This window comes from Ceratina calcarata, unplaced genomic scaffold (assembly GCF_001652005.2).
Source record: "Ceratina calcarata isolate Rehan_Ccalc_2016 unplaced genomic scaffold, ASM165200v1 scaffold12, whole genome shotgun sequence".
Lineage (NCBI taxonomy): Eukaryota > Metazoa > Arthropoda > Insecta > Hymenoptera > Apidae > Ceratina > Ceratina calcarata.
This window is the reverse complement of record NW_017132978.1, coordinates 642,330-666,720: the sequence shown is the minus strand read 5'-3', so window position 1 is coordinate 666,720 and position 24,391 is coordinate 642,330. Positions and strand designations below refer to the sequence as shown.

The 24,391-nt window shown below is 47.3% G+C and overlaps 2 protein-coding genes and 1 long non-coding RNA gene across 4 annotated transcripts in view; 2 read left to right on the top strand and 1 right to left on the bottom strand.

The window, feature by feature from the left end:
• LOC108625756 (uncharacterized) overlaps nt 1-7,833 on the top strand; it is a 43,268-nt gene extending 35,435 nt beyond the window's left edge. For both annotated transcript variants that reach the window (XM_018026016.2, XM_026814468.1), the window contains one exon: nt 6,827-7,833. In XM_018026016.2, coding sequence (XP_017881505.1) covers nt 6,827-7,121 — 295 coding nt within the window. In that variant the 3' untranslated portion in view covers nt 7,122-7,833. The remainder of the gene's footprint in view (nt 1-6,826) is intronic.
• LOC113464487 (uncharacterized) overlaps nt 1-24,391 on the bottom strand; it is an 81,533-nt gene that overhangs the window by 33,153 nt on the left and 23,989 nt on the right. The window lies entirely within an intron of this gene.
• On the top strand, nt 14,349-15,117 carry LOC113464483 (uncharacterized). Its single transcript, XM_026814473.1, has 2 exons — nt 14,349-14,548; nt 14,874-15,117. Exons 1-2 carry the CDS (start codon nt 14,349-14,351, stop codon nt 15,115-15,117), a joined length of 444 nt encoding a protein of 147 aa, XP_026670274.1.

Below are 24,391 nucleotides of genomic sequence, written 5' to 3'. Positions count from 1 at the left end.
ATATAATCATATGTAACTCATTAAATATTGAAATTAGAAGAAAAATGCATAGAAACTTTCTTTGTAGAGGATGTCAGTGCCTACAATTTTCATTTGACCATTTCAACTAACAATCATCAGCCGAGAGAGATTAGTCAGTTATCACGAACGCATTTGCAAATTTGAAAAGCGAGATAGGAGGAGATAATTGAAAGAAAGTCACGATGATTCACGTTGTTGTTTCGTTATCCCGTGACAATAGTTAAAGTTCAAATAAAATAGCGTTATCGAGGGCCACTGTTTGATCGCGTAAGCGATTACAGAGTAAACGGAACTTTGAATCGCAGGCGCATAATAGAACCGTCGCTGCTTAAACGCGATCGATAAGTCGTATTATCGTACCGTTTATTTTTGTCCCGGACGGCCATTAAAAACAACGAAATGCGGAGGTTACCGCGATTTTTGGATCGTTAATTCTTCGACATCGTTCCGCATTATTATCCGGCGAGGCAGACCTTTGCATGATAAAATAATTGCGCACACAATTTATAACCGAGCCCGGTAAATAAATCCTACTCGTATAAATCGAGTCGACGGAAACCCCGCGGATTTTCGATCCGTAGCCCCCCGCCCCGGCACCACCTCCCCTTCCCGCGCTCTCGCGAAACTGAAATATCCTCGCAAATATTAGTACAACTTATAATTATCAGCGATAACCTAATGAAAATCGTGCTCCCCGTATTTACAGACCCTCGTGATACGCCGATAAAAATCAAGAATGATCGCGATTAAAAACTGGGATGGACCGTTAATCGAGATAATCGCTCCGGTATCTTCGATTGGCGAGTCATATTATTCTCTATCTCTCTACGTATAAAAATGTTTCGCGCGGAGCGTGTATCTCGGTTTCTAAGAATTGTTTCATCCCGGAAGCAGAGGTCAAATTGGCAGAGACTGAGAGAAGTGTATCGGTGGGCGAGTAACGATAGGGTTTCGCGTTGTTTGCCGCCCAACTTATTTCCACGTTAGCGACGACCAATCGGGCGACGACGACGACCTCGGCCACGCTAAACGCTCGTAACGAGTGATTATCTCGGTTAGAATGGTTAACGCGTGGTTCCAAGGTAGCTGCGAGCGTGCAACCTTTATTTGTCCGCAGTGACACGTGCCTGTACACGATCAGACGCCTCACGGCTCCGCGCAAATTGCCTGCACCGAGAAAACCGTCTAACGGTTCCGCGATATCTCGGCTGATACCTTTGCAAACATATTTTTGCAATACCGTCGGGTCCAGAGGGACCCGGAGATGTTTCAATGTAAGAAAATTACGTGTCCGTCAATTTGACGTTGTGTCAAGTGTCGAAGATTCGCGAACCGTTTATTACGCTCCGAGTCGTTCGTCAAATGAAAATTCCGTCGTAAAACTTCGGCTCTATATATGTACTTACTTATGTACATACGCGAGAGCATCGGATTGAACAAAGTGTGCGTCGCCGACACGGTTAGAGATCGGCGGTACTGTCTGGTCGGCAAACAACCGGTCCCCGTTGTTCCGGCGACGTTATTGCGGTTGCGACGCGTATCAAAGCAGCCGTTTCAACAATGTCCCGAATCGTCGTTAAGACACGCCACGTTAAATATCGTCGAGCGACAGCAGTAATTACTGCGGTTCCATGGCACCGATTCTACAAATTTAGTGCGCTCACGTGTAAGCGGAAATCAAATGGAGAACGTTCTAACTCCGTGCGTATGCATACGAGCGTTTCGTTGCTGTCGCGGTCGTTCAGTCGTCGAGATTCATCTGATCGATTTTGAACCATAGCAGATTTTAATTCTATGGGGTCCCGGGCAGAGAATTCGAGTGACTCGTATCAAACGCGAATGAGAATATAGAATTATTCGATTTTATTATGTTTGGTTTGAGCAATGATTCTCAACGTTAACGTGTGGTGTCAATAAAGCAGAGTAGAAAATATGAAAACCGAAGTTACGTGACTATCCGAGCCCCTTAAATCCGAGGGGCGCACATGGCCTGATTTTAGTAAACGCACGCGAAACGCTTTGTATTAGCCCTGTACATATAGACACGCCGAATCCACGCAAAACAGAAGTTTGACGACAAAATATTTGTCGTTCAAACAGCTGGTCAGATCCTGCGAGTACCCCCGCGTCACGCATTCCATGCGCGATCTCGATCTCCTCGTCGAATCAAGTGATACCCGTCGCCGAATCAACCCCGACCTCCCTCAACGTCTGAGCATTGACCCTCGCATGTTCGGAGACGAACGATAGGAGAATTGTTTAATTAATCGGAATCTAGCGACGCAGGGACAGCTACGTAGGTATTTATAGACGCGAAAGTCCTTCCATTTTCTGCCGACCTCTCCGACGTTACTCAACGTTTTTAGCCTACGAGTAAAATCTTACGCCGCCGTCGTCCACTTATATAACTCGTCTATATCGATGCATTTATGTCCCCAAGGCCGTGCGATTCTCCGTATTTTCTATTCTCCGAAGTACCTATGTCGGCCGGTGAACAAATTCATTCGAGAGAGAAGACGAGCATCGTTATCGTAGGCACAGCCTGTTGTCGATATTATTTTTGGTAGCCAGGCGGAGGAACATTTTCGAGTAACCGTAAGTCGAATGTTCGACCGTTCGCTCAATTAACACGTCCCGTTCTCACGAACACGTGAATATAGTCTACGGTATCGGAGAGGCGACGACGGTGGTGAGGCGTCTCGTCCTCGGTAACGAAAGGGTTAACGAATAAGTAATTAATTTCTGTCCGATAGTTCGTTTCCACGAGCTGTACGATCGGTAGACAGGAGCGATTCCGGATTCGAGTTCAAGGACCTCGTCGGAAGGACATCGGAAGCTGAGAATAACGGCTCGGGGAAAGGATGGGAAAAGAATCCTCCGCCGAATAAAATAATAAAGTTGTAGCCGCGTCTCCTCGGTCTTATTTTTTTCCTCTCCGTTCGACGCGTCCGTACGATTTTACTCCGACGAGGTGGCCACGCTGCGCGAGGTAGTTCTCTACTTGTTAGCACTTAATTAACTACCACCGGCTCGACCAGTCGGCGAGGTCCAGACGAGAAATTCCTTCTCTCTCTCTCTCTCTCTCTCCCGCGGACAACCGTCCCGCTTTTTCTTCCACGAAAAAAGCCCCGCGTCGTCTTCGTCTATCGTCGGAAACATCGACGCCTCCGCGTACACATACCGCGCATTAATAAAACCTGGTTTCGAACGCTGCCTTTCCGAGAATCCTTTCTCGTCTTCGAATATTAATGATATATTAATGTACTCGGCTCATTTCGTAGTCGCGCGAAAACACGATGAACCGATGAGCAAAGATCGGCTCGTGCGTCTCCCGACCGTCAACGACGCACGGTTTCTCGACCACGTGTTACTCTTTTACGATGGAAGTATAGAAGCGGTGAAGAAATAGAATATACGATATTACGTAGAAGAAGTTTAAGGATAAATTGAACGAGGGAACTGGATAAGATAATCCTCTTTGAGAACGAAATTAAAGAACCTGTATCAAAATAACATGTCGGATATTGCATAAAAATCGCATCTCGAGGAACGATTCGAGTGGTCGATTATCGCCTCGTGTCCTAATTCGTTCGATTGAATTACAACCTGTTAAGCGATCGGCTCGGGCTCATTATGCACGGTGGATAGGGAAACGAACGCGGACGGGTGTTAACGGGTTTAAAAGAGGGGGCGGTGGTCGGATAAAAAGTCGACGAGAAGGGTCTGGAATGGTCCCGGTCGCGCGGAACTCTCGCGTCAGGGATGATTTCCGCGGCTAGGTACGCGCGACTTCGTGAACGGTCTCCTAACTCGACCCGTTCCTTTGTTTTCGAGGAGCCGACGATAATTCCGCCATGAATTTTAATTCAACGCCGCTCGAAGCGTTCATGAATTTTAATTCGCCTCTTTCGGCCCGCGCCGCGCCACCCTCGCCGTCTCCGTTTTCGGTTCGAGGACGGAGCGAGATGGAAAAAAGAAGCCGACGACGAGGAGAACCGCGGAAGAACGAGGGTGAACACTGCCGGCGACACTCTCGACTCGTTCCGAGTCTCTCATAGCTCCGCGGGTTTTCAGCTTCACGCGCGCGAATCGATGCTTCGGAATTACGAGGGGTTACCTTCGAGTTGTCTGCGGAAGGGAAAGAAGTTCGCGGGGGTTGAAAAGTTGCGTTCCGCTTAACGTGCAATACGTTAAAACGGAGACTAAACGGAGAACGCACATAAGTACGTTCTAAACATATTGTCAAGAAATCCTTTCGAGGCAGACGATTCCTCCTAGCAATAAAAGATTGCGTTTTGCGTACAAATAAATTAGCATGCGTCGTCGCCCCGGGAAGGGGAGATCGAAGGAGCCGGGCGACAAATCGTTATTCGAATCCCCGGCTAAATTCCAGTTCGATCGAGCAATATGTAGCGTTTAACCGGTATTATTCGCGACCCTTGATCGCAACGGGGTTACCGATGCCAAGGATTCGAGGGGATGCGCGCACGGCCAGGGCCAGTGTACGGCCGTAATCGCGCGCGCGACCGCGCACAATGCCCGGTGAACGGGGTGCGGGGTCACCCTTCCTTGGCCACCCTCGCCGCCGGTACCATTTCCAGGAGGGGCGCTAAGCCTCCCTGTCGCTCAGGATTACCGACTCTGATTTGCTGGTCGAACGTGTCTCGCTCGTTTCTGCGTCCAGGACCCGGACCAGCCATCCCCCGAGGCCACTTCGACGGAGACTGCACCTATTCCACTACCCCGAAACATCCCTCGTCGTTGCTTTCGCGGCCACGATAGTTGCTTCGATGACGATTGTCTCTAAACCGGGGGCGCTTTTTATTCGGGTCTTTTTTCGGATCAATCTGGTTTTTGTTTCCACCGAGCGGCCAATGCATAGAATGGATTGGGGTTAATCCTGTGTATTTTTAATCGTTGACAGAAAATAAGGAGTACTTCTAAATTGGAATAGGTTCGAAACATAAACGAGCATAAGGAGAATCCATGACCAACGTTGGACTTATAAATATTCAACGTCGAGGAATGTGGAAAATCCATTCGACGAATATATCATAAAACTAAACGCGAGGCGGTCGAAACTCGAAAAGCGCAGGCCCCCGGCTCGTCCCTCTCGACGGAGCCTCCTATAGAATCGAAACGAAAACGCGAATAATGGTCGAGCGACGCGACGGGGAAACCGGTATCAATGGAGCACTCGAATTTTGATGTAAAACCGCAGCTTGTCGTGACAGCGAATTACTCCTCGGCAACCCACGGGTCCCCGCGTGGCCGGTCGAGGGTGCTCCACGTCACCGTTACAGAAATGTTACTTTCGTCGGTGGACGGGTCCCGAAGCGTTTTCGAGACACGCGGTCGACCCTCGAGTGTCCGCACGTTCTCGTTCCTCTCGGCTACGCGCCTCGCGTGATTCGATCGGTCTCTAGTGTCGTCCCGACGTATTTTCTTTGATTCCGGATAATTTGATTTCGAGCGCGACACTAACAGAACCAGGAAGAGGCTGTCTACCCGCGAATCGAGCAGAACAGTCTGATGCGAGCAGAGGTTGAAAACTTTCACGCGGGCTCTCGGAGGTTCGAGGTTCGTTCGTATTAAGACCGATAAATTCCGCGCCTCGCGAAACAGCCTTCCTGTCTGCGCTCCCGGAGACTTGGAAACTCCTTTTCCCGTGCCTCATCCTCCGGCCGTTCGAGCAACTTCGGTCCGGTCTCAAAGAGAAGTCGGTTCTTCGAGACTTGGAAGAGCAATATAACAAGAGGGACCGAGCAAGGGTGTCGAGGAGGGCTGAACGAGGGCGGTGGGTAAAGGGACGGGAGTTTTATTAATTTCAAAAGTTGCGAAACTGATAATTAGATCCCCGCGGAGCTCGGCCGCCGGCTAGCCAAAGGCGAAGAAACTCAATTTCTGGAACAGCAAGGTTTTACGTCTAATTTTCTTTAATGTCGCTCTCGCTCTGCTCCCGGCGATTCCGCTTCCGTTTCCTGTTTCCTACTCGCTCCTGTTATCCTTCCGGTAACGGGTCGGTAGCAGTTCGGGAGTTCAGTCCCGTTTATTGCAGTGCCTTTACTGCTTTTTTCATTTCCACCAAGGATAATATAGTGAGAGCCCGAACGGGAGGAGCAATTATTGCCGAAAAAGGAAATGCAAATGTTTGTCATTATTATTGATAGAAGACTTTTATATAAAAATTCCTGTTCTAATCGAGACACCGTGGAAGCTGTTCTTATAGCTCTCGGTCGGACAAAAGGTGGGAAGTCGCGAAAATTGCGTAGCACGAACGGCTACTTTCCCTCCCGACGTTTAAGCACACACGACGTGTGCCACATCAAACACCGGGTCCCTCGCGGCGAGTAATAAGCAACTGTATTCTTAACCTATTTGCATAGTAGTCGTCGAGGCAGCGGCACGAATCAGATTTCATTGCGAAATTGATCACGGTCTTTAACGTTGTTGACTGTCACGGCAATTATCGACCCTCGTTGAACCCTAACTGCGTTTACGTCTTACAGCTTCGTTACAACTGAACTGACACTTGCGTGCAATAAAAGTCGCGAGGCTATTTAAGTTTCCATAAAAATTGTATTAATGGTGGTATACAAGATGCTCGGCTAATCGATGCAAACAATCACTGCTAGCTTTACTACATGATATGACATTATGATAAACACTGTCTCAATAGAACTGCGTTCTGTCCCACATAAGCAAAATGAAGTCGTTCTTACGTGCCCCAAATAAGCGGAGCTTCAATTAACCGAAATTTACTGTACTACATTAAATAATAGTTACTGCAAATTTTTTGTTACAGCTATACAGAATTCCAGGAGTTACCAGACGATCCAGATCTACTGAAGAAAATTGAATGTTTTCACGGACTGATCCCGGAAAGAAGAGCAGATCCTAGTAGTATTAAATGGAATATAGTCAGACCGTGTTCTATCCAACTAAACCCTGGATACTCCAGGAAGATGATAACCGGTTTGGGTGTTACTCGTGAAACGAACGTTCTTAATAAATTTTTCAAAGCGTCGCACACTTTGGGAACGGGGACGATTTCCAGGATAGGTCGGACTGGAATCGACCGCGGCGGGGCAGGAGCTTAGAAAAGAGCGCGGGTAAAAACAGGCCGACAGCTGAGTGTACATAGGAGCCTTTCCCTCTTCCTTGCTGCTGCACTCTTTCTCTCGGTCTCTCTCGCCCCGACGTTTCGAATTCTCTGCACTCTACCCCGTCGTTGAACGCTCGCGTGCGCGCTCGTTCGCGTCCGCTCTCCGCTCCGCGCCTCGCCCCCTCGCATCCCCTAACAACGCGCGCTGCACCTCGGGACCTATGCAAACACGACCTATTCATTGGGCAACGTGCTGGTATATCGGTGGCGGACGACGTCGAGCAGAAACGAGCGGAACGGAGCGTAACCGACGCGTCTCTATGATTTAATGAATGCCACCGGTCGATTGATGCCCGCGTTCCCCCTGGCTCCGAGTTCCTGTGATCATCGTACACTTTTCTCTCTGCTCTTTGCTTCTAGCTTTTATTTGCCAGGACGTTTCAGTTATAATAGTTCGTTTTATAATTTTTGGAGTAAACCATACCTTCTTGTATGAATTTACTATTAAATTGGAAACCAGAGTTACTATCGAGAAATAGTCAGTGACTTCTGCTTAAATTCCGATTTGGGACATAGTCAGTTTTTATATTATGCAATCAGTGTCCCGTAACTTTTATGCGTTAGTAACACACAATTTTTGAGATTCAAATTATCATTGTACATTTAGTCGACGCGTTTGATAAATAAAAGAGTCAGGATGAAAAGTTCATTTCGTATTTTTAATTACCCCCTTTTTAATGCACCTATACGCACATAAATATTAACACCGTTTCATGCGACCCATTAAAGAATAATTATTTAAACGAGCTATGAAATTGCATTATTTCCAGGAGATTATGTCGTTCGAGTTTTATACAGTCCGGGTTCGCAGTTGGTACGCATAATTCAGCCCGTTATTTATGCTCTCGTCCTCGTTAATTCAACTCGTATCGCATTATTTCCGGTAGCGGAGATAATAATAATAATAATAACAACAATAATAATAATAATAATAATCGTGGATCGTTAGAAAAATCGCGGCGTCCGGTGCCTGCGTTAATGAATTCGTCCAGTCCAGTGATAATATTAATTAAACCGATTGCGATTCGTTATGTAATGTTCATTATGAAGTGAAAGGCAAACGTCGTCGTTGGTGCAATAATATATTCCCCCGGGTATCCGCGGTACGAATAAATTTCATTCATTATATAAATAACCATTCTTCGATCGATGTCCGATAATCAGATAAACAATTCGAAAGCTAATATATTCGTCGGAATCGCGTTTCGCGATGTATTAAAATCGTTTAGCCGGCGACCAGCGCACTTTTCCGCGAACGATTAACAAATGAATCGGACCGCGGAAAATCGTTCATCACCGCGATCATTCTTCGATTCGCGGTGACCCGAGTAGAATATTATTTTTTTCTCGCGTGGAACGTTGATTAACATTCGTTTCCAACCCATAAACATTAGTCCAAACTTCGAATTACAGTCTTAAAAAATTCTGCGCCGTCCGTCATTCTTATTATTCCTCATCATGCAGGAGCGATCCTTTGGAAATTCGCTGACTGCCACCTAAGCATCGAAATCGATCTCTATCTTTTTAAAAATTCTACCAGGACTAAAAACTGTCTTATCGATAGTTTCCACGGAGTGCCTTAACGGGGAAAGTTTCTAAATTTAAAATTCCCCGAGGGCGAAAGCGTGAACTGCAAGTTGCAACGTGCGAATAGACTCGCGTTGGATTAATGGTAGCTGCAGGACTTTTACGAGGTTCGCCGTGGTTGCACGGTTAGTCCTGCGAGACGAGCTAAAATGGAAATCCTAGCTGCTGGTTGGCTGCAGCTGGCTCCGCCTTTCATCCTTGCCATCCTGCTGCTATGGTACATATGTTACAATGTTACATCCTGCCGTTTAAGTAGATACCCCTCATGTACAATACATATATGTACGCACCCTCCCGATGAGTCCTGCGACCTATGAGACTTTTAGGGATGTTTAATACCGACCTAAGAACGAAAACTGGGTTCTAGTAAATCCACAGTTTCGTATTATCAGCCACTGTCGAACCTCCAACCCCTAAATCCACCCCCTTAGTCCATCTCCTTAATTTCGAAGCAGTTAAATACAGATCTAAGAACGACTGTTTTTACTCTGGGTAAACGAATCGAGATACCTAATCAGTAGCCTCAAAGCAAGGAACAATTTTGGTACCTGCATGTACTTTTCGATCACTGAAACTGTTTGTTTAATCAGTAATTTTTCGGTCGACGAATAAAGGGAGAAATTGGCTGTTAGAGGAACGGGTAGATTAGCCGCGTCTCCCAGAGCAGGATACGGACACAGAGGCACGGGGTATCCCGTTTCGAGCTCGGCTAAATATTTACTAGAAAATGAACCGGTAATCAGTGGTCATATAATTATCGAGATAAATGATAGCCGGTGTACTTGTTTGGCGTTCGAGATGGATACGCGATGACACGCAGTTTGACCGAGCCAAACACGTTTTATTGATTCGCCAAGTGATATCTGCTTCTCGACCGCCTCGTTCGTTACCTCCTCTAACGGGTGTGTAATTACGAGCCGCTGCCAATTGCCAATACCGATTTCGACGTTCTCCCGTCGACGTCCTACTTTCCTCGGACGAAGGAAAATACGATTTTCCTCGCTCGTTCGCGACACCAAATAATTTCTATTCCGTCCCTTGCGATTGACTTTCGTAGATGATTATATCGAGATCATTTTCATTCAAATGTTCTTCTTTATTAGTGTATTACAAACCGAGATGCAACTTCTATATCACAATTTTCGACTTTGGGAGATTTCACAGGTAACACCGTACGTTTCGCGACGATAATGCGTCTATAATCGTCGCGGCGGTGAACGAAGCGACACGATATTTGAACCGTGCCCACTACCCCTTCTCAACCAGCAGCAGCAACGCGCCTCCATTGCTGGACAAATATACCCCGAGTCAACATACGCGATATACCGAATACAACTACTGCTACGAGACGTCTGATTGTATTCCCTGCCGGACGGATCCGACTGAAATTGGGAGGGCCGGGGGATGGAAAAGAGAGCAAGGGTGCATCGCACCATTCCGCGTGTCCGTTGTTCTTGGTTCTTTTGCGAAGAGAAACAAAGAGAGTCCTCGAATTAGTGCGTTTAATCCAGGATACGTCTTGTTCATTTCAATCTCTTGCCGAGAGGATGAACGAGGAATATCGCACGATGCTTGAATCAGCTTCACGCTAATATTATTGCATACATCTTTCGAATAGTGTCGCAATGGAGTATGAAAAATACGTGTAACGATGATTCGTATTTTCCGTGCCGACCGAATTCTGTGGAACGAGCTTCGAGAGAAGCGATACAAGGTAAGCGTAATAGGAAAATAGCAGAGCTCGTTATTATATTCACCGTGTACGCAACGTACACTGGCTCGATCGACGTGCGTCGACATACCGAGATTGCGAGTGCATAATTTAATGGAAAATTGTCCACTCAATTGATCGGTCCGTGTCGGGGACTGGTTGCTTCGACGAAATTACACCAAATTATTCGTGTTACGACAAAGGCCATTCTGAATAACAGAAGCCGTAGTAACGTTCAACGGTTTTACAGAAATTCTGATATTGATAAAAACGTCAGGACGATTAAACGAGTAGAAATAACTTCATCCGAAACAAGATAGATAATTAGGTATAACGAAAAAGTGAATCTTGACACTACTTTCATCGATGGTTTGATAAGATCATTTTTTATTAATTCATCTTGAAATTGTTTAGTTATATTTCTTAAAAATGGCTTCGAAGACGCAAGGGGCGAAGGAACGAAAATGAAGTTTCTGGGCGAGGGTGGGAGGTGAAAAGGGAGTCGTCTAGGGCCTAGGGAGCTTCCGTCGAAAGCTGAACGATAATACTTGGCGGTGTACTCCCCCGAACGCTTCGAGCGGGACGAAGGCCCGCTTTTGGAACGAGCGAGAAACGAATCGACAGGGGTTGACGGCGCGGTAAAAGAGAGGCGCCGCTTTCGAGGGGCGGACAGGGACGGCTATAGCTTGTAAGTGAATTTTATTGCGCGATTATATTGAATCCCTCCGAGCCACCAGCCACTGTCAAACCTCACCCTCGTTGTTCCACCCCCGTGGAGAAGGTTTCATGCGGTGCTCAAACGTTTCACAGGGGTCCACCGCCAGCGGACTCGTCTCTTCCCTTTTGCCTACCGTTTTTAATTGTAGAACGTAATAAACTTAATGAGCATCGCTTAAAATTCATAGGACTAGGCTATAAACGTGTACACATTGTTCATTTCGCTCCGTCGTTTGTCCTATTTCTTATCCATTTTGTAAAAATCAATTCTGACGGATTTCGAAATTTCAGTGGGCTCGAGGGCAATTAGGTCAGCCGCACGGATCGCGCGATCATTTAAACGTAAAGGCAGTGAATACGTAACAGGAAATTTCGGTCGCGGGGGTGAGCACCACTTTTGAATCTCGGGGGTTGCACGGTAGTTACCGCCGGCGGATACCAAATCGAAGCTCTTGCCCACAGGGATGTTTGAACGTTGGATCACGACCTCCATGGCAAAATTCGCCATAGCAAAACCTTCCTATTCCCAATGGTACGAGACTCGCCTCGAAGGCCTTCCTGTTTCGATATTTCGGCGTCTTCGATCGCGGTTCCCCAACGTGCACAGCTTTCTACACTTCCGCGTTTTATTACGAGCCCAATGTTTCAGCGACTCGGAACGATGTTCGTCGTTTTTATGGAATCGTACGAAGTTCCGAATCGGAATTAGTAATCGGGAATCGCGCCCCGCGACTTCGGAGTCTCTCGCGAAAAGATCCGATAGTTTAGCTCGGTCGAGTGCTCGTCTTATCCCGGAGGACAGGGAGAAGGAGATTCCCGGGACGATTTTATTGGCCCTCCTTCAAAGAGGCAGCCAGTTGCTCCCCAGAGGGACGGAATAGAAGGGGGGAAAAAAGATGGTCGAGTCGAATTAATTCCTCGACTATCCTTCCTCCGGTCCTTCGTTACCGTCGCCGCTCACGGACTGGCTTGAAATGTAATCGCTGTTCCACCTTTCCGTACTCTTCTTCCATCGGCGACACCGGCTGTACCACCACTGCCGTTCGAGTGTTTGGCCGTCTGTTCTTTAAGCGTTCGTTCCGCGACACGCTTTTTTAACAATGTTATTCGTTTCTAATAGCGATCGACTCGAGGAACATTAATGGCGCCAGATATTTTAACTTCAAGTACGGATTTATTTAAATACCCAGCGTAGTCAAATGACGGCTGATGGAATACTCTATTTATATTTCTATCTATTGTTATCCAGAATTTCTCGGAACATTCGGCACAGGCTTGGAAACCCTGCGGGCACTCGATATCTGTCCGAAATCCGTATCAGCTCCTCGACTTCCGCGTCGAATGCTCTAAAAAGAGCGCGGGACCAAGAGGGGCGGAGGGGTGACGCGGTGGAGATTTCGTATGATTTTTAATAAACATCGATCAGACAGCCAGATGTACCGCACGAGTACTTGACTCACTGTTAGCGAGAGAGACGGGGAGAGCCACTCCGCGGAGTCCGGCTCGGAGCCACTCGATGCGCGCACAAAACTGACGGACGGACAGGCCCTACCGCTGCATCGAACATATTACGTTCGAAACGCGCGGAACAAAGCTACGGCATTGTTTCGTGCCGTCAATAATCCACTTGCCCTGACTTCGAGGGCCGGCCGGGGGCGAATCGTGGCCGGAGCCGGAGCCGGGTACAATTGGAAAAAGCGGCGAGGAAACCGGGAAACCGATGCCCGACGGGCTCCGTCCTACAGGAACGAAGAAAAGGAAAGGCGATTCGATTCTCTATCGTCCTATACGATGCTGCGCACGGAGCAGCCTCTTCCGCGAGTCGGAATCAGAATCTTCTATTCTCTGCGAACGTACAGGGGGCTTAAGGGATTTTCCCGTTGATACATTTTTACTGGCGACGAATAAAATATTCCTCGTTTACGAGATTATATTATTTTATTAAGATTTCTTATAGAAAAATTTGGAAACGTTCATTTGATTAGCGCGTGAGTGATGATAGAAACGAGATTGGACGCAAAACTATCCGAATTCGACTTGTATTTTTACTGCTGGGAAACGAAAATTCCTTGATCTAGTTAAAAACGTTCTAATTGTTGACTCGAAAGAAAATGATGAGGAACGGGAAATCGATTAAAGGTACGCGGCGTAGGAGTAACGTGTCCGGCTCGTCGGATGTTGGGTAAATATGGCGGGCGGTTAGATACCGGTCCCGGCCGAGGAAGCGGACTCTAAGCGGCGGCAATCGAATGATTAAAGGCGGCTTCGCCTGGTTGCGCCGGATAGGGCGAAATTCCCGACGGAAATCAGAGTCGCTGGCCATCCACCCGTGTTCCCTCTTTCTAAGCACCGGCGACGACGCACCGCTGCCGCTCCCTCGGCCGCCCTGTCCTCCTCCTTCGGGAGGTATCCTCAAAGCCAAAGCCGTTCCTTCTAAACCCTCCAGCATCCGTATCCCTCTTGGCAAACAGAGGAGCTTCGTCGTGGAATCCTGTGGATGCGACGAACGCGCGGATGGCTGGAGCTCAGGTGCAACGTGTCCAAAGATGGTAGCGATTTCGAATGAACTACGAGGGAAATACAAGAAGAGAGCGACTGTGGTTCTTCGGTGAATTCCAACGGATTCTGATTATCCGTGACAACCACATGGGACGGAGTCGAATATAATTTTTAGCTACGCTTCGAATGTAGATTTTTCCAAGTTTTTAATACGAACGATGTCGTTCGGCTGGTTCCGACGCATGTCGCGAAGGGACGCAATAAATGCGGCGAGCGCAAATACTAGAGCAACCAAACAGGCCGTGTAAAAAGTAAACGTGATTTCAAAATGCAATTTCTAGCAGGCTCGATGAACAAACGCAGCGTTTTATTAGTTTTCGTTTTCGCCAAAGCGGAAGCTCGAAATGAAAATTCGGAAAAGAACGTGTATATATATACGTATCGACGAAATTGGCAAAGGGAAAAAATTCGAACCGCTTGAACGTAGGAGTCGTGCGAATCGAACGATGAAATCGGCCGGAAGGCGAACGGCTGACTTCGTATCGGCGACGTCAGCTCGTTTCGTTTCGCGTGCTCCGTCGTTATGTTACTTTCCGGCATATTCTGCCATCGATCGACCCTTTGACGAGAGCCGAACCGAAGATCGAGATGGTGCGGAAGTCGGTCCTCGTGTACGACCTGCTGAGGACGGAGCAGCCGGAAGAGGGCTTCTCCGAGAAGGAGATCATCGAGCAGATCAGCAACAAGCACAACATCACCGCTGGAAAGGCACTTCGGAAGCAAGTGACCGTGGCTCTTCGCCGTGGCCTCGATTTTGGCATTCTTGCCAAGAGGAATAAGAAATTTAGGTGACCCCATAAGCATATCATTTTATAAAACGGATCTACTATGACGGATTTTTAAACCGACAATTTTCAGGGTCTTTTTCGCATAAAAGTTTATCTTCAACTATACACTTAATGATTATACTCTTTATCGATACTCGATACTCTGCGTGTCACTATATTTGCACTACTTAGGACAAATTAATCTATGTTTCTACTTCTTGTTGTTATTTGTATAATATTTTGTATGGAAGTGGGTTCTTGTAACACGTGAACGGAATAAATACATAAATGAAATTAGGGTTGAAGTGGTTCTCACGAATATCCATCGTAATTTCTCTTTACGTAGATTCGATCCCGACGGTGGGAAAGCGAACTTCGTGAAACGTAGGATGGTGCCAGTTCGTCGAGTTCGATCGCAGAGGAAGAAGAATGAGAAACGGCCGACGAAAACGAGGCCACGGTCGAAAAGCGGGAGAAGTAAAAAGCGTAAGCAGAGCTCGACGACGCCGAACGCGAACGTACCAAAATCGTGGGTGCCGAACAGAAGGAACCTAACGGACGAGCCTCTGTCCAAAGTGAAGAAAATTTGAGTCCGAACCAATGTTTATCGATGCCTTTTTATGTCCTTTGGAAATGTATTTTTGAAGTATCGTTCCTTTGAATAAATTGCTTTTGTTGTTCTTTCTCCAAATGTCATTTAATTCTGAGGTATCAAAACTGGCTTTGTTCACCTGACGTATTTCTCAAACCCATTCGAACTGTCGTTCTCGATTAATCAATTTCCTCGTTCACCGGTCGTTCCTCCAAATCTAAATCTCCACCCACAAAAACTAACGTAAGAATACGCGAAGTCTGAGATCGATCGAAATCCGTTCCCATGAAATCTACCTTCCGCTGCGGGGATTTAGATCCTGTTAGGCGAAACTGGTTCAAACGCGGCGACCACGATTTGTGAACGCGTAATCTTCGGGGTACAAGTGATCGAGAATAGTTAGAAAGTCCGAGGGTATTTCGAGGCACCACTGACCGTCCGTCGATTAGACACGGCCACTACGTCCCTACTATCCCTCGACGATTCGGTTTCCTGGGTTGCGTCGAGGATTTCCCAACGATTTGGTAAAAAGTATCGTGCAAAACCGAGCCGGATATACCATGAAAATCGCATGGAATCGGCCGAACGAATCGTTTCAAATGCCTTAGGGGCACCTGTTATCGACGTAGAGATTAGAATGGAACTTCGAATTCCCACGTAGTTACAGCGGGGGACAGAAATAATCGTATAATAATTCCTGTTTGCCACTTTCAATGGAAACGCAATTGACCATTAATTCAGATTTTCCCTTTACGTGTACACCCACGCAATTCCTATCTCCCATTAGTATTCCGTGTCTGATTTATGTCATTAGAAGTGGCGTTGTTAAAACATAATAAGTGGACAGGCAATTGCCTCGAGCTTTGAAAGATCGGGCACGAACGAATACAGAAGAACCTGGTTAGGGTCGACGTTGAAAGGGCGACGAGGTGCGCCTACAAAACTGCGGATGACCACCATATGTTCGCTCATGGCCAATCTGTCGACTGTTCTCGATTTAACCGTACGCTAAACATAGGTTTTGTAGTCATAATGGAAATACTAGTGCGAAGAAAGGGATGAATTCTTCGCAGAAACAACGATTTATATCGTTCTTTGAAAAAAGGTTCACTTCCCTTCAAATGCAAGAACATATTAAGGATGTATTGGCTATACTGTCAATCCCAAAAGTTTATGTACNTTGTTTCCTATTAGCAATGTTCTTCCGACGTCTGATTTCTTTTTAAAAAATGCGTTTCTAAAGTGCATAAACTTTTGGGATTGACTGTATAGCCAATACATCCGTAACTATTTTCATTGATTACTATGCTATCATCTTCTAAAGTGGGTCTCATACTTTCTATAATATGACATAAATGCGCATCTTATCGAATTTGTTTAATCATTTCTAAACGTAATAGAAAAATGGAAGGTAAAACTCTAGTTTTCAACATTAGGGATCGACATTTGAACAACTGGCGTGGCTCATTGTCTGCCACAGAGCAAGAAGGTATAATATATTCGAATTAGAGTAGAAAAGAAAGGAACATAGTTTACCTTTCTATTCGAATTCTCTAAGAATCTTATTGTCCAGCAATCAGATGCCATTCAGGAGGAATTCTTATCGAACGTATCTTCCCGAAACGCGTTGTGTCCAACAAAAAAAAAAGACGTGTGCCGCAGGTGTTTCGCCTTTTGATTCGATTTCTCGAAACAAGCGTTCGTTGTGTCCCCGGCACGTGTACTCGCGCTAAATGCGGAGGATTCATTTCCGGTCTCACGGAAGACTGGGTTTCAATGCCGCGACACGTTTTTACAGCTTTTTAATCGTTATAATTATAACGCTCGAGTGCACGTGGCGAATCGTGACGTAAGATCGTTTCAGATCACTTTCGGCACTGGAGGTTACCCGATTTCACGGATAACGACGGAATCTCACCCCCCGTGATCCCGTCGGCAAAACGGTTCTGCGAAAACAAAGGCAAGAGAAGGGAGACCGACGGAACAAGGTGGTGGTCGATCGTAAACGTTGATAATCGGTCCGATAAAAGGATTCCATACGTGTCGACGAGTCTCGAGCTCGACTGAGCGAGGGTTGCCCGATACAAAGACCGGACTCGCGTCAACCTTAATTAGCCGGCGCATTGTTACGGAAGTGGGCTGTTCTATTGGCGTCAAACGTGATATATTATCCTCATTCCCTGGGTTCTAGTTTTAATCGTATCGTTTGTTGAACGCGAGATAGTTGGCTGACAGAGGCGAGGTAACTCGAAATGGTCCGATCGAATTATGGAAATAACGAAAATGAATGGGGAAATTGTTGATGCTTGAATCAACAATGTTAATACTATTTGGAAATCCTGACCGATAGATGCTTACACTGTTTTCTTCCCCATCCTCCCCTATCGAAATCTTACCCTGCAATTATAAAAGTAGCCTAACCGCGCGAGGCATGGGAATACGAAGATCCTGAAGCGGAGATTATCGCGGAGGAGCGATGTTAGTTCACGGGAACAGGTACCCTTCGCAAGTTTGTGTGGAAACTGGGAATTCCATAGTTGGGAGCGTGAAACGGATAACAGGCGAGCACGGTAACAACGCGTTTCTTGTGGCGAGTCGTAACGTCTGACATCTGGGCCGGCGACGTTGTCTCGGCGTTATCATTTCTGAGATTAGCCTTAGTAGTCGCACGTTTGCTTTGCACCGTGCTGCTTTCCCCTGTGTACCTTGGCTGTATCTCGCCGTTCCGTCACACCAAACTCCGTACCTCGCCACGACCGATCGTTAAGCCGCGCTCACAGAGTCGCCACAAAAATAACGTGCAACTGCTTCCTGTCGAGCTTCACAAACATTCTCGGTTGTATAGGGACCTCTCAAACAGTCGACAGTTTACCGATCGCAATCTTAATCTTTGATTCCTTCTACAAATTTGGAGCACCAGCGATTTTTCTATGTAGTTTCTCGATTTCATCTTAAACGCTTTTTCGGTTGTCTGAAGAAACATTGAATTTCTTATCCAATGATGCAATTAGATTTTTGTCATATTGAAATATCAATCGACACGATGGAAAATCTCGATTTTTCTATATTTCTGAATTATATCATTTTCATATAATAACTGCATAAAGATTGATAAACTGTTTATAGCTGTGGCGTGTGTGTGAAGGATGCTTAACGATAGAATTCACGCGCATCAGCGAGACCAAGAAGAAGACTATCTGGGAGATTTCCCGGCATGAGAATGCGATAGCGTCGCTCCTGCTTGAACAAACATGAACGCTCGTGGAGAGTCATGGTTGCGTTAAAGCAATTGGGGACACGATTCGCTGCCCGTGAGAATTTCCATTAAATATAATTTGATAATCGCACCTGACGAACGCCGTGTCACGACAATTACACGAAGAAACGTATTAAACGTTATCGATTAAAATGATTTTAAACACATTTTTATTGTCGTGGAGCTGGGATATTTTCAACCAGTTCAGGTTTCGATTGCAACGATCAAAAATTCTTTCCAAACTCCTGATATTTAATGAGAAAATAGTCACTACGATATTCGTGCGCATTTATGTTCTTGGCTTCTGAACAAAATATTTCAATATTACTTGGACGATAAATATTTTGCGATATCTAATATCAATCGCATCTGGTACCGAAACGAATGCCAATTTAATGAAACCGAACGGAGGACGCCGCTCACGCATCGACGTGCGCAACATTTCCGAATTCTCCAAACATACGTTTCGACTGCATCGAATCTGCTCTGCAGGAGGATTATAAAAAGGCAAAAAGTTTTTCAAAATATCGAGGATTATTTGCGCTGGCCTGGTAGCTGTAGCCCGTGGATCGGAGCATCGTGTTGGCGTTTAGCAAATCGCCGCTCGCGCGTCATAGATTTTTTCACGTGTAACGTATTCGCCGGCTCGTCATTTTTACAGTTCCCCGAAGTAAATATTAGAACGCGCTGCCATACCCCCGCGCGAAAATTCCGAACGGGACTCGATTGTCGCGCGATCATTCGGAAAAAAATATCGTTCCTATCGCGGGAGGATAAGCCGCCCCGGCTTGCTACCCGTTTATTATTCTCGAGTACACCCGAACCGCGCTCGAGCCACCCGGGCAACCTGTTCTCTTTGCTCCGGCGACGAGACGGACTCGCGCGCGCGCGCGCCCTTTAGCACCCAACGCTCCTACGAATAAGAACATTAAAATAATTCACGTTGATTTCTCAAAGCTGTCTCATTCGCGGAAGAATTTGGTTCATTCTGGGAGGCTGGTACGGCGACGGGGCCCGATCCGGAAGCGGATGAAGAAAGAGACAACGACCGACGAAAGAGGAGGGTGACGACGGGAAGCGAGAGAATGCACAGGCGTGGGGGTGCGATGACAAGGAGGCGCGGAGAAAGAGAAAGAGAGACACGGATCAAGGATAGTCTTTGCCAAATACCAATATTTGCGACCGCCCTGTTGGTACCTCTGCTCGACTCGACCTGACCCGACTTAACTCGACCGATCCGGCCGCAACTCGACTACGATTTCCTACGCTACCCCTTCTTCTCGTTGACTGTCGCGACTTCACTTAAATCGTTCCGCGGAAAAACTGAGTAGCACGACAACGCCCGCGATGCCCAGATACAATTCTGCGTATCTACGATCGATTTGCCACGCTATTGCTATCACACGTTCATGTACGCGTTTTCCGATTGAGGATCGAACGTCGTTTAGTTCTGTACACCGACGCAAAGTAGGGTAGTCCAACGACAACGGTATATCCTTTAAACTAAACCGTAATTCGACAGGTTTCAAAGAGTTATGATTACAAATAAAGAACGAGAGGCATAAAGACACGTTCGTAACGCGTTTAGAACATGAACGACGATCGAAAACTGTCGAAGATCCTATCGGATCCTTCGGAGAACTGTCACCGATGCCAATGCGACGAGGGAGATCGATTTCGGTCGTATGCGAATCGTAACGTAGCCCGATTGGCTTCTCGCCCGAGGGCACAACGTACAACGGCGCGAGGAGCGTAGAGAGAAAACGAGGATGGAGGGTCAAGAGGGGTCGGGGGGCCGCGGGACGGCACAGAGACGGGGGTGGTAGGGCAGTTATATTACGCGGTGTGTCGCGACTGTCGCTTGGCACATACCGGGTCGCGTCCGATGCAATAAATAATAATTAGGCGCTAATTAGCGGCGGCCATGTTGGCCGCCGGCAGTTGTCGGGGGTGGAAAGCGATGCCGGAGGGTGGGAGTAGCGAAGGCGGTTTAATCACGTCACACACGGACGCGCTACCATCAAAGTGTATGTATATCCGTCGTCCGAACCCATCTCGATGTACCGTGCAGCCGGCGCAACTATGATCTACGTACGTACATGTACATATGTATACGTATATACGGCGCGCGCGCGCGCCTACGTATGTAGAACGGTGCGCGTACGTACAAGGGAACGGGGGCTCGCGCGCTCACGCACACCACCGCTTGTCCCGGATGTGTTGACGATGTAGGGGCTAGCCTGTGCGGTCGCACGATAATACAACGAGCACGAGGGTGGACGGCGGAAGCGGCGGGGAGAGAGGGAGAGGAACGTGGACTTTGGATGCTGGATGGTGGATGCTGCCCGTGGGATGGCGGCGGTGCACGAGGTGGTCGATTTCACGCGGTCGATCGCTGAACCCGCAGCTCCACCCCCGTATGCTCGCGCTCGAGCCCATTCAAAGAACGTACCGACGCTACGCGACCCGTCCTCCGTCGCCGATTTTAATTCGCAACGCGTCTCTTTTCGACGATTCACTCGGTCGCATCGCGCCGTCCATAAATCGTCGAGCACTTAAATACTCGCCTCGGCTTCGTAACGAGAATTGCGAACGCGACACAATGAGGGCAGTTCGCCCCGTCGTTAGATATTTCATAAAGAATTCTGTTTGTTTAATTCGTGTGTCGGCCGTTCTTTGCCACCGGCGGAATTATGCATGGGCTCCTGTCGGCGAGAAGAAAAAGAGGCGGGCGAAGAGAAAAAGTAGTAAAAAATAGAGAAGCCGCGGCGGAGAGGTAACATCTCCGCGAGGTTCCTCTGCTCAATATTCATGTGTAGACGTTATCGCGCGCGTGGTAGGAGGCTTTAACCTGTTATTCCGAATAGTTTGTTTGGCTGTCAACAGAGTCCTTTTTGAGAGTACCTTAAAGGGCTCGTTAAATCACCACGGACATTTTCGCCTTTTACCTGCAAATTTTGCGGAACTCCTGTCACCCGAGTTTCCTCAAATATTGAAATTGGCTGCGGTTCTCGATGCGCGTCGCATTCTTCGAACCGGCAGCCCCTGGCCCGCCTCATCGAAAAGACGACGGGGGCAAAGAGGGTGGAAACGAGGCGTTCCCGTTCCGACCTCGTTCGCAGCTTCTATCGCACCTGTAAAGTGACTTCATTTACCCGTCGCCGCCGCGACTGGATAGAAATAGAATGCCCTCGAAACTCCGCGCGGTGAGAACGTCGTTTAAGGGATCCACGGTGCTTGTCAAAGAAAAATACGACGTCTCTCGAAACGCGTGTCCCCTGATACACTCGTTAAACTGTAACCAATAGCTGAAAGCTACTTTCTCGAGGGTTTTTGTTCCACTATTCCGACCTCCTCTAAATTTTCACAGACAGAACTGAATGAGGCTCGCGATTCGGTTATCTGTCCAAAGTACAACGGATTGTTGAAAAACAGCGAGGGCCACGGTTGAAATCGTAATTCCGTCGCATTACCATTTAGATTAGTTAGATTTGCAGGTAAATACCGATCGCAGAACGCACGGGCATGTACGCGATACCAGACTCGTTCGGTCGCGTGAGCGCGTTTCTCCGCACGTGTACGTACATCGGCGCGCTCGGTTGACATTTTAATTTCATCGCGATAATTACTTTGAAACGCGAATGGCTTTTTAAGTAGATTGAAATATTCCTGCGCCGCGGACACGTCGACATTCGTATAATTAATGCATTTTCAGGTCGCGGGATGGGAAGAGAGGCGAACGAAAGCTTTTGCTCTCCAACCACCTACCGCGCCTCTCCCGTTCGCGGGCGAGATTTTAACTCGATTTCGTCCCTTCGCGCGTTGCGCATTTCATTTCGCCGCGGTGATTGTTGGATTAGACTCGTTCCGAGCTAATGAGGCTGCCTCTGTTTAATTATCGGCACTGACCGAGCGCGTTTTTCGACTCCGCGTTAATAGACTGTTCGATCGCTACTGTTCTTCCACTTTGTACCTCGTCGTCGTTTCGATCGGAACGAAAGAATCCTCGCGAGTCTTTTCTCTCTAAGCCTGCGATAGTTAAAGATAACGATGTGCGACGAATACTGGAATGTCCATCAGAGTACAACTTTTAACGTTTGAAGAAGAAATTTAATTGCCCCTTCGCGATCGCAGCACGATGAATCGTACTTTCACAAGTCGACTAAGTGATTCGAAAGAGAATGATTCGACGCTGGTTCCTCCCCCAGGGGAGCCTGAGGAGCGACGACGCGGGGATGGAAAAGCTCGTAGTACCGCGACAGACGGGCGGTACGGTTCGTGTGTAAACAATGGCTCCGCTTCCTTCGACCAAGTTAGGTGTAGCGAGGCACGCGTGTATGCGCGAGGTGCTTATTGGGTCCGCTGGGGACTCGCCTCGTCGCGGCGCGGATCGTAGCGGAGAAACAACCCTCTGACCAAACACGGCAACATCAATCAGCACCAGTCACTCGAGCGTCGGCCAATGGCGCCAACATCGCGATATTGCCCGCATTTACATCCGGCCAGGAAAAACGTCACGCGTCGACCGCGACGTCGATGGACCGGCTCGTCCGACGGCGACTGCTCGTTCGATCCCCGGCGCCCTTTCGACCATCGATCCGCCGCCACTCGTTTTCCAGCCACGCTTGTTCGACTAATTTTAACCGTGACTCGTTATCAAACGCGTTACGTTTAATCGTGCACCTCTACAATTTTCCATTTGAAATGGGAACATTTATTTTTGGGAGTCATACTCGCCTTTGAACATTTACGAAATTTATTGTAAAACTTGTCGAGCGATGAACATGTTTGTGTGCGAAAAAATCATTGCAAACTCGGATCCGCGGGAAACAATCGGGGAACGGTGATTTGATCGCGATATTATTTTTTCTCCCGTTATTAATCGGTATAATTGTGACTCGTCGGGCCGTGGAAAAATACAAATACGCGCCTATAAACATATTTATATTCGATTTGCACCGTCGACGGATTAACAGGTTGCGCGACGAACGAACGATCGGTTTCGGACTGCAGTTTTATCATTACCGTATCGTGTAAATATCCGATAGAAGAGAGTGGAACGGCGCGAGGGTGAGAGCTGGCGTAACGATATTAAATTAATACGAGGGACGCGTGAATTTGTCGGCCCGCCCTGTACCGCGGAGAATTATACGCGTCGGCTTACAATAATACAGGCGCTAATGCCATGCAAAAACGGGGCGCACACCCTTGGCCCCGCTACGCCCATGCAAACACTTCACGTTGCTTTCCCTTTCATCTCGAAGAACGCGTCTTAATTTTTGATACCACCGACGCGACGTCGAGTGTCTTGTTTCATTCGAACGAACGGAAGAGTTTTTCCCGTTTCAGTGGGTGAGATAGTTCTCTCTGTTCAAGAACAGTAATTCTTTAATAAACCGTTTAATATTTCTTTTACTTTTTTTGCGACAATTCTTTCAGACCTTCGTCTCTTCCCTTCGAATTTTTTTTTTTACTGACCACAAACGGTGCAAGGGCCACAAACGATACATCTTATTGAAATAAAAAAATGTCTACCGTTTGTACACGCTCCTATACAAGATTGGGTTTAGGATTTATAATAGCAATAATGATTTCTTTGAACAGTGATCCTTATTAAACGGAGTGTATGTACAGACAGAAATACCACCTCTGTAAAACCGTGGGAACGATTAAACGGAGTTCAGAATTAAGTGTTTAGGTTCGTGCGCGGGTGTAGGGATTGCATCTCGAGGTATTAATAAACAAACCCCTGTCCCCCGAAGGATTCGGTGCAATCAGCCGAGCCTTCGACCCCGTTCGCGGTGATGACGTACTGTGTAGTATCGAAGATGGTAGTGGTGATCCACTGTTGTCCCAGTGACTCACAGTATTTGGACAAGAGCCTCGTTCGACAGCCAATGAACGATTCTACTTTCAGCGAAAATCCGAACGTTCGAACACCTTGACTCTCGCAATTGGCCAGGCGAGTCGAAGTATTCGAGAACTTTTTAAAAGAAACAAGTCGACGAGAAATCGA

Bases quoted from the DNA above. Each gene is read 5' to 3' on its own strand.
- LOC113464483 (XM_026814473.1), top strand. From the start codon at position 14,349: ATGGTGCGGAAGTCGGTCCTCGTGTACGACCTGCTGAGGACGGAGCAG. The intron at 14,549-14,873 runs GTGACCCCATAA...CTCTTTACGTAG, and splicing joins AAGAGGAATAAGAAATTTAG to ATTCGATCCCGACGGTGGGA.